General features: G+C 36.8%; 1 protein-coding gene across 5 annotated transcripts in view; it reads right to left on the bottom strand.

Moving 5' to 3' along the window:
- Window positions 1–15,276, bottom strand: part of BEND6 (BEN domain containing 6) — a 67,671-nt gene that overhangs the window by 13,198 nt on the left and 39,197 nt on the right. For 4 of the 5 annotated variants that reach the window (XM_029945275.1, XM_029945274.1, XM_029945277.1 and 1 more), the window contains exons 3-4: window positions 13,601–13,636; window positions 11,585–11,762 (exon numbers count right to left, since the gene is read on the bottom strand). In XM_029945275.1, the coding sequence (XP_029801135.1) occupies window positions 11,585–11,762; window positions 13,601–13,636 (214 nt within the window). The remainder of the gene's footprint in view (window positions 1–11,584; window positions 11,763–13,600; window positions 13,637–15,276) is intronic. The other variant, XM_029945278.1, reaches the window with a different exon arrangement.

Here is a 15,276-nt window from a genome sequence, read left to right as displayed (position 1 = left end):
TTAGTGTAGAAGTGGACCATACCCAGAAAGCTAGACAGATTTGGAGACTGAATTCAACATAAGCAATCAACCACTCAATTAATTATGCCTACATAATGAACCTTCAATAAAAACTCTCAATACTGATACTCCATATATATTGTAACAAATGCTAGGAGGATAATGCATCCTGAAGGCACCAGAAGCTCACATTTGGAAACCACTCAGACTCTACTCTATGTGTGTCTTCTGACTTCGGCTGCCTCTCATTTGTATTCTTTTCCTGTAATAAATGTAACTATGAGTATAATAGGTTTCAGTGAGTTGTGAGTTTCTCTAGCAAATTATTGGACCTGAGGGTGCTTTAGGAAAATGTCTGAGCTTGTAGTTGGCATCAGAAGTCTTAGGCAAATGTGGCAGTCCAGAAGACAGTGCACTTAACTTTACAATTTGGCTAACTTGAGGGACATGCAAAGAAATGAAAAATTACAATTGTTAAGTGTCACAAAAGAGAAGCATAATACGTTTGACCCAGCCTGAGGAGGGGAGGGATACGGAGGGCTACTCTGGGGAGGTCAAGATTGATCTGAGAGCCAAAGGGATTAAATAGCTGGAGAAAATTAGGAAGTCATCAGAGGCAAAGTAAATGTAAGTTCTGTATTTGAGAAACTGCAAGAAGGTAGCTAGGATGTAAAGAGAAAAAGGGAATTTGCTATAAAGTGAGGTTTGAAGAACATTTACTGATATTTCCCTAATAATGAAAGTTGGACATATTCATTGGAATGTATCCTTCTTGTCATTTCTGTGTATTTCTACCCATATTCATGTATTTCTATATATGGTTCTTTTTTCCAATTAAGACTGTAAGTTTAATATTTGCCTATTTCATTAAATCTTGGAAAAGATGAGCTTTTGAGGTCTAATTTACATAGACACAAAAGCAAAATCTTATACAAAGTGTGAGCAGAAATTAAGTAGGTAAAAGGGGATTAGTTTGACGGAGTGATACACCCAGGTACGGACACCCAACAAGACACAGGACATCTCTGTCCTTCCAGAAACTTGCCTCTTGTCCCTTTCAGGTAAATCCTTGGACTCATCTTAGAGTCCAAGTCTTTAACTTCTTTGGTCAGAGATAAATTTTACCTGTTCTAGAATTACATGTAAGTGATTTCAAATGGTATATTCTCAGGCTTTTGGTCTTTTTTTTTTCTCTGCATGATGATTTGAGATTCATTCAGGTTGTTGTATCAGTTACTCATCTCTTTTCATTGCTAATATTTTAATATATGCATACTCCACAAAGTTTTCATTTACCTGTTGATGGGGTTATTTTCCACTTGAAAACATGATTTTAATGGTTCCCTAATATTATGAGGTATTGATGTTTTATAACATAAACACTCTCATTTTTCAAATTTCCAATTTTTCTTTATTACAAACAAAACTCTTATGTCCTCTGTAGCACATGTCTTCATATATATATCTCTGATTTCAACAATGCTACAAATTCCTTAATGCATAATAATAGGGTCAAAGGTATAAATGTTGTCCAACCTCAACTAATACTGCTGAATTGCTCTCCAGAAAGAGTTTTCCAACTTACACACCCACTAACAATGTAAGAAGTCAGCGTTTCACTCCACCACCACCAACAGGTGTGAATCACTAACAATAATCTTCACTATTTGGATAGGTAGAAATGTTAATAAAATTTAAATTGCAATTATTTTATTATTGTAAAGTTAAATATATACTATTTATTGGTTATTTGACCTTTTCTGAGTTATCTGTTAGACCATGGAATATTAGTACTTAAAATTTTTTTTCTAATGTTTATTTTTTGAGAGAGAGAGAGACAGCACAAGTGCAGGAGGGGCAGATAGAGTAAGACACAGAATTTGAACCAGTTTCTAGGCTCTGAGCTGTCAGCACAGAGCCTGAGGTGAAGCTTAAACTCATGAACCACAAGACATGACCTGAGCCAAAGTCAACACCTTAACCAACTGAGCCACCCAGGTGTCCCAGTACTTTTTTTAATGTAATCTCTATGCCTGATGTGGGGCTCAGATTTACAACCCTGAGATCAAATGTTGCATATTCTACACCTGAGCCAGACAGGCACCTCTAGTACTTTTCTATTTTTAATAATTTAGATAGTTTTTGCAAAGTGCTTATAAGCGTGCCTAATGTGTTATAAGCACGGTGTGTTAGTTATTGTTATTTACTCCCTTACGTGTTAAGCATTTTAACCTTTTCTTTGTCATAAGTTGCAGGCGTTTTTCTTAGAGTGTTTACCTTTTAACTTCATGATATTTTGAAAGCATACACACATTTTTAGCAGTTTTTTTCTTCGGTGTATTATTTATGGTATGCTTAGAAAGTCATTCACCATTCAGTTCAGTAAAATATTCTTATATTTTGTATGGTTTAAATACCTTTTTACAAATGAGATTTTTCCCACTGGGATGTAATTTTTTAACTTCTGATGGATAGTTTTAAATATAAACAGAAATTGTAAACTCCCATATCCATCCTCCAGTTTCAAATCACAGCCAGTCTTGTTCTCTTTAAACCCCCATTCACTTTCTCCCCATCCCTAAGAATACTTCAAACAAATCACAGGCAGCATCTCAATTATCTCTAAATATTTCCATATGTATCTCTACAGGAAAGAAAACATATGTGTTTAAGATATTACATAAAATAGAAATATATAAGCATATATACTTATATATGCATATTTACATAAAATATAAATATAAAAAATAAGCATAACATCATTGTGACAAACAATAGTTCTTTAATATCATAGAAAAACCTTGTAAATGTCCAAATTTCTCTTATTTTCTCATCACTGTTGTTTTTCCTTTATATGAATCACGATCCAAATAAGGTACACATATTATGCTTAGTTGCTGTCCTTTTATAAACTATAGTTTTTTTCCCCCTCTCTGTCCTAGTTTTTCTTTGGAATTTATTTATTTATCTATTTATTTATTATTTTTAAACATTTATTTAAATGTTTAAAGAGCACACGTTTATTTATTTAAATGCTTAAAGAGCGCGAGTGGGTGAAGGGCAGAGAGAGAGACATACACAGAATCTAAAGCAGGCTCCAGGCTCTGAGCACAGAGCTTGACAGGGGGCTGAAACTCAGACTGTGAGATCATGAACTGAGCTGAAGTTGGACGTTTACTTGACTGAGCCACCCAGGAGTCCCTGGAATTTATTAATTGAAGAAACTGGGTTGCTTGTTTAATAGTGTTTTCCGCAGTGGAATTTTGCTGATTGTACCTACAAAGCAGTGTTTAACACATTATTCTGTTCTCTGTATTTGCTCTAAGTTGGTAATTAGATCTAAAGTCTCGATAAGCTTTAGGTAGTGTTTTAAATTCTATCAGGTAGTGATAGAATGCATTGTTAATGTTTTTTGGGATATTAGCTTTCACTGATGATCACTACTTATATTCATTACATCATAAGGAGTTGCAAAATGGTGATATTCTAATTATTCTTCAATTATTGGCTAGAATTCTTGTACAAAGGGAAACTTCCTCCTATCAACTATTTGGTTACTGTTAGGTTCATTTCATACAATAATGACAAATAATGGTTTTTTTTTAATCTGTATTTGCCAGTTTCCAAATGATCATTACGTTTTTTCTTTTTTGAATACCATTATGAACTCATGCATTTAAATATACATGATAACCTGTTACAGTTATCATTATGATTGATACTCAAATTCTCCCATCTTTGGCCATTGGGAACCTCTTCTGGTTGGCATGTCCACAGTCTTCACTAACTGCCTTGCTCACTGGTGTGACAAGAGTTTCATCTATGTTTCCTGTTCTAAGCTCCCAACAAGACTCATCTTGTACATTTCCTGTGCAAGTTCTGCAATCATCCATTTTTTCAAGGAACCCTAGCTCCTTTTAGTGGGAAATGTTATTTTAAGACTAGATCCAGGTGCTACAAGTGCTCTTTGCTCTTGAGTTCTTGTTTCTAGGCCTGTTCAGTGAACAAACAGTATTAGAAAACACATATTATTCATTTTTAAAGATAAATTTCACCATGTGTTTAAGCCAGTACTTCCCACTCAAAATTCAGAACATGGGATTTTTATTTAAACTGTATAGCTATGATTTTAGCATGCCACATGGTGTGAAATGGGAGCCTAACTTGAAACTGCCCACCTCTCCCCCCATCACACACTGGAATATCAGGTTCCCAGCGACATTTGTTGAATAATTTATCCTTTTCCTGATTAACTTGCAGGACTTGCTACATAAATTTCCAAGCCCATTGCAAAAAAGAAAATGCAGCCCTCCTTGTTCAAAACTTCTTAAAAGTTTTATGGTGACAGCAGAGCTTTTAATCAGTATGTGGGGCCTTTCAAGAGTAGGGTTGTCAGGGACTGCACAGGTCCCACATCCATGAAGCTGGCCCTGATGACTTCTGATAGTGAACATTGGAATAACAAATACTTACATGGCCATGTTCTGTTCTGAATACTTCACCTGTAATCCAGCTAAGTACTTTTATTATTTCCAGTTTTGAGATGAGGAAACTGAGGCACAGAGTGGTTAAACAACTTGCATATGGCTCCACAGCTAATAAGTGGCAGAGCTGGGGTTTGAACCCAGGTGGTTTGGCCCCCCTAAATCTATACTCTTTACCTTTATGCCATAGGCCTCTGGGGGATAGTTTCTTGATCACATAAGGTTCTGTTTGGGGACTGTGTATTCTGTTCCATTGATCTGCTGGTCTTGCACTAGCCAGTCATTTTATATGATTTAATGTTGATAGGTTATATATTCATATTCTTTTTCTGAATGTTCTTAATTGATTTTACCTTTTTATTTTTTCAGGTTAACTTTATAATGATCATTGTCAATTTTCCAAAAACAAAACAAAACAAAACAAAAAATCATTAGTATTTTTATTGGAATTCCACTTAAAGTATAGGGATGAACTGGCATCTTCTCCTCTCATCAATGAATGTGACAAGCCTCTCCATTAATTTAGGTTTGTTTATTTCTCCAGTGAGGTTTTGGGTTGTTTGTTTTGTTCGTTTTAGTTTTTGTTTTTAGTTTAGAGAGAGAGCACAAGCTGGGGAGAGGCGCAGAGAGAGAGAGAGAGAGAGAGAGAGAGAAAGTCTTTAGCAGCCTCCACGTCCAATGCAGAGCCCGGACGCAGGGCCCAATCCCATGACCTGAGCCAAAATCAGGAGTTGGAAGTTCACCTGACTGAGCCACCTAGGAGCCCCTCCAGTGAGCTTTTTATTTTTCTTCATTGATCACATACATTTCTTGTTAGGGGTGTTAGATATTTTATAGTTGTTTGTAATTAATGTGACTAGATACTTTTTCTTCCAAGAATGCAACTGGCAATTTCTGACCTACATGGAAATTACTGACTTTAAAAGAAAATGATAGCTGCTAGATTTTAGCACCTGTTATGTACTAGTTATTGATCAGTTTTGAAATAAAATAAGTTTTATGATGAATAGCAGTAGTCACTCACCACTCTTGATTACTACTCTTAGAGACCACCAATTCCAATCCATTTACCTGCTGCTTCTGGTACTTACCTTCATAATCTTAAATAATGCATATACAACTATTTATTTACTGATTTTTTTTTTCAGTAAGTCCTACATGCAGTGTGAAGCTTGAACTCATGACCCCGAGATCAAGAGTCACTTGATCTATGATTTAACTAGCCAGGCACCCCTACTTACTGGGTTTAAGCTATGTAATATGACAATATCGCTCTCTTTCAAATCCTCCCCCAGCCACACAGAAACACACACACACACACACCTGCTACTCACATGCAAACATATATACACACTCTTATCATCCCAGAATAGTGGTAATGCAATTGTTAGTTCAATAAATATTGTGCTTACATTATTATAGTGATATAAATATTATTCACAATTTCTATTCTTTAAAACATTTTCCTTAGAGTTAATAGTTATGTTATTATTATTATTAATTATTATTATTTTACACTATTTATCTCACTTAAACATCTCTGAACTTCCTATCTGAGGTGTAAAATCTCCTTTCATTATATCTGGATACATCATATCATCTATCAATTTCATATTTTTCTGGGAGTTCTCTCCCCTGGAGCCCTCCATATCACTTTACAATCTGGACTAGCTCTGTCTAGTCCACTGTTTACTTGTCACCCTGGAGCTTTCCTTCCCTATCATTCTATGGCCCCTCCTTGTCTCTTTCCTGAATTGAACCACCTGTTTTCTGGATATTATCTTTTTATTTTTCAAGATTTATGCTCTCATTTGGAACAAGTGTATCCTCCATTAGCCTTTGAAAAAGAAATAATAGGAAGCACATTAGTGAGATTTTTTGAGTGTGGAAGTATTATTCTACCCTCACACTTGGTTGATAATTTCACTGGGTATAAAAGTCTAGATTTACATAATTTCCTTTCAGAATTTGGAAGGCATTGCATAATTATCCTGGAGTTTCCAGTGTTGTTGGTGAAAAGGCCAATGGTATTCTGATTTCCAATCCTTGGCCTAGGACATGTTTATTCTGTCTGAAAGCTTTTGGGTCTTCCCTTTACTTTTGGTGTTCTGAAAGTTCACAATGTTATGTCTTGGTCAAGTCATCTTTTAATTTAAAAATTTGTGTCCTTCTGTTAGCTTCTCCCTCTTCTTTCATCTATCTTTTATAAATTTTTAATTTTTTAAAATTTATTCTTGAGCAAGAGAGAGGCAGCATGAGCAGGGGAGGGTCAGAGAGAGAGGAGGACACAGAATCTGAAGACAGGCTTCAGACTCTGAGCTAGTTGTCAGCATAGAGCCTGACACAGGGTTAAACCCATGAACCATGAGATCATGACCTGAGCTGAAGCCGGACACTCAACCAATGGAGCCACCTAGGCACCCCTCATCCATCTTTTAGAACTTCTTGTCTTTGGGGGCATCTGCGTGGCTCAGTCGGTTATGCGACTGACTTTGGCTCAGGTCATGATCTCACAGTTCATGAGTTCAAGTCCCACATCCAGATCTGTGCTGACATTGTGGAGCATGGAGTCTACTTCAGATTCTTTGTCTCCCTGTCTCTCTCTGCCCCTCCCCTGCTTTACCTCCCCCTCAAAAATAAACATTAAAAACATTAAGGGGCACCTTGTGAGTCAGTTAGTTAAGCCTCCAAATTGAGCTCAGGTTATGATCTCATGGTTTGTTGGTTGGAGCCCCGTGTTGGGCTCTGTGCTGACAGCTCAGAGCCTGTAGCCTGTTTCAGATTCTGTCTCTCTCTCTTTCTCTGCCCCTACCCTGCTCTTGCTCTGTCTCCCTCTCTCAAAAATGAATAAAATATTTTAAAAAATTAAAAAAAAGAACTTCTTGTCTTTGAACATTCAACTTCCAGGACTAAGTCTTTATTGTTCCTAATCTTTCTATTTTCATTTTCTTGGTCTTCTTACTGTAATATCTACAAGAGTCTCTTAATTTTAATTCCAGACATTTTATTTAATTTCTAGATTTCTTCCCTTGTTCTTTGGATATTCATTTCTTAAATTACTCTATTCTTATATCATGTAGATTTCTTCTGCTCCGTGAATTGTCTATTTCCTTTGACCTTATTTTTCTCTTTGTTTGTTTTGATCTGTGTTCCATGTTAGAAGATTTCCTCAAATAATCACCTTCCCTCAGGTGTGCCCAATGTCCCTGAGTTCATAGCTCTGGTTCAACCACTCCTGAGAGAAAACCTTTATCTTTTGCTGTGGTGAAGACTGGTAGCTGCAGACAGCAACTACTCTATGACTTTGTGGACCCAAAGGGTCTTTGTGTAGGTCTTTCAATGACTCCTCCTTTCAATGACCCCTTCATGTAGGTCTTTTCACACTACCAGTACTTTCACAATCCCTTTCACAGGGACAATCCCTAAACCATTTATAGTTCTGTGGTGTGATTTGACTTATTTCTTTTTAATTTCTCTACCTCTATTCCCTCCTCACCCCCATCACAGACACTGAGTTTTCAGATTTCTACAGAGTTAGTCAGTCACTACTCATCCATCTCCTTTTCATCTTCTAAAATTTTATTGGCATATTTTATCTGCTGTAGTCTCCTTTCAGGTTTTCTTGTTACATCCTTTTATGCATTTTAAGTTTATTTTTAGTAGGATTTCAAGAAAGAAGGGAGCCACACATATTTCACTTAAGCTTTATGTCATACTTAAAGAAATTTGGGCAAAACTAAACTAATTTTTTATTCTTTACTGTAATCTCATTAGTTTTGAGACTTGAATTTTCAGTCAATGCTTTTCTTTTTATGGTACACATTCATTTTCTAAAATTAATGACAAAATAGATGGATAACTTCTATACAATAGATATATCACCTTTTTCCCTTTTATATCTTCTTTATAAAAATGTTTATTTATTTATTTTGAGAAAGAAAGTGGCATAAGAGAATCCCAAGTGGGCTCAGCTCTGTCAATGCAGCACCCAACACAGCACTCTGTCCCACAAACCGTGAGATCATGACCTGAGACAAAATCAAGAGTCAGGTGCTTAACCAACTGAGACACCTAGGTACCCCTTCTTTTTATATCATATAGTGTTGGTCAGTTGTGGTCCAAAAGATACGTTTCAGATGCTTAACATATACACATATGACACATATACATTTGCCATTCTGAATGTCTGAAGTGGCATATATATTCTGTTGTTTTTCTTACTTAGTAGGCTTTATAAGTTGAAAAGAGCCCTGATTATTAGATCAAAGAGTTTTAAAGAACATTACTGAACAAAAGATAAATAACCAATTGGCAGTCTGCTCTTACAAGGCAATTAGATGATCATTGATAAATGGCTTTTGAGGTTAGCAATATGTAATGCTATGGGTTGACCTGTGTCCCCTCAAAAAAGAAACTTTGGAGTCCTAAGTCCCAGTACCTCAGAATGTGAACTTCTTTGGAAGTAGGGTCCTTACAGATGTAATCAAGTTAAATTAGGTCATTAGGGTAGGTTCTCATCTAGTATGATTGGTGTCCTCATAAGAAAGGGGAACTTTGAACATGGTGAGAGAGAAGCATATAGGGAGAACACCACGTGAAAACTGGCATTATGTGTCATCAACCCAAGGGACAACCAAAAACTGTGAGAAAGAACTTACCTGGCACCTTCATTAGGAGTGGGAGTGTGGCCCTGTTGACACCTAGACTTTGGAATCTAGCCTCCAGAAGTGGGAGACAACACATTTTTTTTGTTTAAGCTATCCAATTTGTGGTACTTTGTTACTAGCAAACTTATATATGTAGGTTATTACTGATGAAGAGACAAGAGGTTACAATAGAATGATAAGGAACTAGTGAAGTGGACCCAGAAAGACTAGAAGGGGAAAGACTCAACACAGTGTGTAGTGTCGAGTCATTTAGGGACTTCTTCCTCTAAAGGGAAGGAGAGAAATCTGGTGGAAGGTGGAGAAGCAAAAGGCCTGTAGGGTTTTGTTTTGTTTTGTTTTGTTTTAAAGGGGAGAAATAATAGTATGTCTGATGTTAATGGGAAAGATTCATTAGAGAAAGAAAACCTTATCTTGTAGCAGAGAGCGGGGAGAACCTCTGGAGCTCTGTCCTTAGATAGATAAAAGAAGATAGTATCTGAGGCATAGATACTGCATTTGGCTAGACAAGCAGATAGATCATCATGAGCGACAGGAGAGAGTGAAGCATAAAGCATGGGTGCAGGGATAGGGCACCTGGCTGGCTCAGTTGGTAGAGCATGCAACTCTTGAGCTTGAGATCATGTGTACAAGTTCCAACTTGGGCAGAGATGCTTACTTAAAATATAAAATAAATAAATAAGTAAATAAATAAATAAAGCATGTGTGAAGGGAGATGACAGTCTCTTTCATATCTTCCAAATTCTCAACGAAGTCAGAAGCAAAGTCATCTCCTGAAAGTGAGGATATGGGAGAAGTTGGCAGAGAAAGAAGAAAATGAAATGGCATTTGGAAGTGTTGGAGAGAGAAAGTGGTCATAGTAATTATTTTCATATACGATTGACACTCATTTGCTACTCTTTCATTTAGAATTTTCTCATCTACATGTATAACAAAGATTGGTCTAATGTGGCTTTCATGTGTCAAGTTCTGGTGTTGATAAAAACAGAGACAATGATAAATGACATTATGAACCACCTATCATGTGCTCTGGGGAAAGCATTTCTTCCAATGATCTCTTTTAATCTTCATAGCAGTAAGGACATGATAGATTGCCCTTGTCCCCATTTTGTAGATGAGAAGATTGAAGCTGGGGCTGGGACCCAGAAAAGTGACATGGCCAAAGTTGTATAGCTAATAAGCAGAGCTGGGATTCAAACTAAGGTCTGTAACTCAAAAATCAATACTTCGAACCAGCAATTTATGCTATCTTTATAAACTAGCTTTTCATCATACTCTGTGTTCTGGAACAGATTAAATAAATATGAGAATTATTTATTCTTCAAAATTCACAAAAACCTCACCAAAGAGAACCATTGGTTACAAATATTCAATATTTAAAGTTGAAAAAATAAAGAGATAATGGCTTGGCGATGCAATAAACATATTTAAGCTATAGCTGTGTCTACATAAATCTATGGAGTCCTCAATTTCATAAAGGTACTTAGGAAAGCATGTGAGCCATTACTCTGTCAATCTAGCTCATCACCGTGTTCTATCTGTCTCTGATCATTACTACCTCCAAAAATATGTGGAACTATCCTCTTTACCTCCATGCTATCAACCCTGGCTAGGCTGCCATCATGTTAGTCTGGATGACTGCAGTACTATTAGAGAATGGTCCTTCCTCACTTTCTTTCTTGTGTTATTTACATTCATTTTGTATACAGAAGCCAGAGAGATTTATTTTCAAAATGTTCTGTGTATTTACTGTTTTGCAACAAGATGCTGCCCAGCATAGAACATGATTGCTAAATATTCAGCAGCACAAAATAGGGCATGGTGCTTAAATGCAAATGGAAAACATAATTTTTGAAAAATAAATACTTAAATACAATATAGGATCATACAGAAGGCATTAGACCAAGTGGTTTTTAATTTGTAAAGACAGATCTTTCTCTTCAATGGAATGTGATTATTTTCTCAAACTACTTTTCCCAACTCCAAAACTACAATTCAATATATGGGATCTTTAATTCTAGTAATTACATAATGGATCATAACAGGCCTTATTTTCTAGTGCTTTCCCTAGCAGAGGCAAATGAGATCAATACATTATGAATACCTTAACATATTTGTTCTGTCTCAGTAATCTTTTCTTTCTGGGGCCTACCACAGTGAGTAGCCTCTATTAAATGTTCAATAAGTAGCCATTGAATGCTATTAAATGAATACAACATTTGGTATTTTGTAGGAATAATCTAAAATTTTCTAAGCTATAAACTAAAGGCTTCAATAGAGTACTTAGAAAATCACAGATTTTTGAAAAATGTGATGCTTGATTTTTTCTCTAAGGTAGTGATTTTCTTTTTCATTCTTGACAGCTGATTTGCAATAATTTTCACTCATCATGTATTTTCCCTTTCATCTAAAAATGTCAATTTTCTCAAAGTTTACCTTGAAGCATGACCAAAGACTGTCGAAGTCGGCTGTTTTCTTTCCGGGTGTTTGTTAGTTTTTGTTTCAGGCTTTTTATTTTCGTGCACAATTCCTCCTTTGACAATTCTGCTAAAGGCTCTTCATCCTCACTGGAACTCTCACCAGGCAGAAAGGCATTTCCTGAATATGGGTCTCTCTAAAATACAAGGCAGGCACAACAAAAAGAGCTTCAAAGTGACTTTAATGGTTTATCCCATTATATGTGTGCTGAAGGGGCCTAATCAGACCTACAAATCCCTCATCTCCTGGTCATTTCCTGCTACAGACAAGGAGTTGTCCTCCCTACTGAACTCGCCTCAGCTTTGTCTTCCCCTCTCTAGGGGAGCTCAGAAAAAGGAAAGACATCAAAGTTTCACGTACACATCTCTCACATAGCAGAAATCACGATTCTGTATAACTTCAGTGAAGAATATAAAGTAGAAAAATAGTATAACAGAGAAAGATCAACCAGATTGCCACTCAAACCTTTGTAACTCATCCCCACACTCCATTTCCCCCCTAACTCTTCACTCACAGCCTCTCTGTTGAGATTGTTATAAATTTGGGGGTTTAGTGCATCAGAGAAAAGAGAGAGAAGATTCACTTAGAAAAACATTCATGCTTTCCTTTTAGTTTTAAAAATAATTTTTAAGTTCAATAGGAAGATAATACTCTGGAAACATACACATTTGAGTTGCAAACCACAGGCTGTGTTGAGACAGAAAAGGATTTCCTCAAATTACCAAATTTGCCTTGGTAATGAATTTATAAAGATCCAAACTTAAAAGGCTGGGATATAAAGTTTTTAAAAATAAACTTTAGAATAGAAGAGATAAAGACATAAAGAAAATTTCTGTTGTATAAGAAGGGAAGAGACATTCTGGTGCCAGGAAAAGCCTAGGGAATAAGGACCTGGAATGGCAGGAAATCAGATTCAAGTGTCTTTGCTCTTCCTAACCCCACTGTGTGAGGGGAAGGGAGATGGATCACAGGGGTAAGGGTATAGGGTAGAAACATCCAGATAAGTGAGGGGCAATCTTAGAGCAACAAGGTTGGCTCTTTCATTTTCAGTGCATTAAAAACTCCCCAAAGAGGCATCATGTCCAGCATTAATATCAGGTCAACATGGGGCCTGTCAGGGTCATAAGTTTGAAATGGCCAAGATTAGTATCTAGATAGCTGGTCCAGCTGTCAAACTCTATAGAGAGAGCAGCCAAACTCTATAGAGTTCTTATAAAGTAGCTAGAGAACCCAAATGGTCCCTGTGTCCTTATCAGGAAATGGGTAAGTGCTAAGGAAACTGGGGAAACAGAAATAGTTCAGTGTGTAGACATAGAGACCACACAATGCCACAACCTTATAGAAGGCGGCAGGCCCCATCCCTGCTTGGGACCAAACAATGTCCACAGTAAGCAAAGAGTACCTTTGCAGACAACTGAACTGAAGGACCAAGAGGCCAAGATTTAACAGAAGCGCACATGCAACACACATAAGAGACACTCCCTGAAGTGCTAGGCCCTGCGGAATAGGGAACACTGCACTACAGGCAATAGAGGACCTCTTCTTTGTAAGGTTATTATTGTTAACAGCAAGAGAAGTAGCTGAGTTTCCTAACACAGAGAAACAGACACAGAGAGTTAAAATGAGGAGATGCAAGAATATGTCCCAAATGAAAGAAAAAGAACAAATCCTAGCAAAAGACCTAAGCAAAATGATATAAGAAATATTCCTCATAGAGATTTTAAAGTAATGATCAGAGGTGCCTGGCTAGCTCAGTCAGTTGAGCATCTGACTTTTGATTTCAGCCCAGGTAATGATGCCAGAGTCATAGGATCAAGTCCTGTGTCAGACTCTGCATTGCCCATGGAGCCTGCTTGGGATTCTCTCTCTGTCTCTCTCTGTCCCTCTCCCCCATTCATGCTCTCTCAATATCTCTAAAAATAATAGATAGATAGATAGATAAAATAATAAAGTAATGATCATAAAGATACTCACGGGACTTGAGAAAAGAGGGCAGGACATCAGTGAGACCTTTAACACAGAGATAAAAAAAATCAGATCAAGACCAAAATAATTGAAATATAAAATATATTTGATGGAATAAATAGCAGTATAGATGAAGCAGAGGAATGAATTAATAACCTGGAAGACAATGTAATGGAAAGTAACCAAGCTGAGCAAAAACTAATTTTGTTAAGAAAAGCTAATTTTCTTTCCTCTCTTTTGCTCAAATTGAGAATAATCTTAGGGAACTCAGTGACTCCATCAAGCATAACACCATTCACATTGTAGAGACCTCATAAGAAGAAGAGAGAGAAAAGGAGGCAGAAAATTTATTTGAAGAAATAATAGCTGAAAACTTCCTTGATCTGGGGAAGGAAACATATATCCACATCCAAAAAGCACAGAGATTCTCCCAAACCCCCAAATTCAACCCAAGGAGGTCCATACCAAGACACATATGAATTAAAATGGCAAAAAGTAATAATGTAAACAATTCTAGAGACACAAGAGATAGGAAGACAGTTACATACAAGGACAACTCCATAAGGCTGTCAATGGCTTTTTCAGCAGACACTTTGCAGGACAGCAAGAAGTGGCATGATATATTCAAACTCCAATAAAGGAAAAAGCTGCAGCCAAGAAAACTCTAGCCAGAGAAGCTATCATACAAAAAGGAAGGAGAAATAAAAATTTCTCAGACAAAAAATAAAAGAGTTCATGACCATTAAGCAAGCCTTCAACAAATATTCCCTTTGATGGGGTGCTTGTGTGGCTCAGTCGGTTAAGCCTCCGACTTCAGCTCAGGTCAGATCTCATGTTCTTGGGTTTGAGCCCCGCATTAGGCTCTGTGCTAACAGCTAGCTCAGAGCCTGGAGCCTGCTTCCAGTTCTGTGTCTCCTTCTCTCTCTGCTCCTCCCCCTCTCATGCTCTGTCTCTCTCTGTATCAAAACCAAATAAAACATAAAAAAAAAAGAAATATTCCCTTTGAATGTAAAGGAAAGACAATAAAGGAGAGTATGAAAAGAAAAATATACAAGAGCAGTAAAAATAAGTATTTCTGTAAAAACCAGTCAAAGGTATTCATAAAATGAAAGGATGTAGAATATGACACTATATACCTAAAACACAGGGAGAGGAGTAAAAATGGTTTCAAACTTAAGCAATCATCAACTTAATATAGACTACTCTATGTAGATGTTATATAAAAACCTAATGGTAACCACAGATAAAAAACAGTAGATACGCAAAAAATAAAGAGAAAGGGTTCCAAGCATATCACTAAAGAAAGCCAACAAACCAAACCAAAGAGAGCAAAAGAAGAAAGGATCAGAGAAAATCTATAGGAACAACTACAAAGAATAAAACAAAGTGACAATAAATACATATCTATTAATCATTACTTTGAATTTAAAAGGACTAAACACTCCAATCAAAAGACATAGGGTGACAGAAAGGGTAAAAAACAAGACTCATCTATTTTATGCCTACAAAAGACTCTTTTCAGGGGTACCTGGGTAGCTCAGTTGGTTAAGCATCTGATCATCATGATCTTGTGGTCATGGGATTGAGGCCAACACTGGGCCTCTCCCTACTAGGCTTGAAGTCTGCTTGGGATTCTCTTTTTCCTTCTCTCTCTGCTCCTACCTTGCTCTGCCCCTGTCTTGCTC

Source organism: Suricata suricatta, chromosome 7 (assembly GCF_006229205.1).
Source record: "Suricata suricatta isolate VVHF042 chromosome 7, meerkat_22Aug2017_6uvM2_HiC, whole genome shotgun sequence".
In the NCBI taxonomy this organism is placed as follows: Eukaryota; Metazoa; Chordata; class Mammalia; order Carnivora; family Herpestidae; genus Suricata; species Suricata suricatta.
The sequence above is the reverse complement of the archived record's forward strand: the minus strand, read 5'-3'. Positions and strand labels throughout refer to the sequence as shown.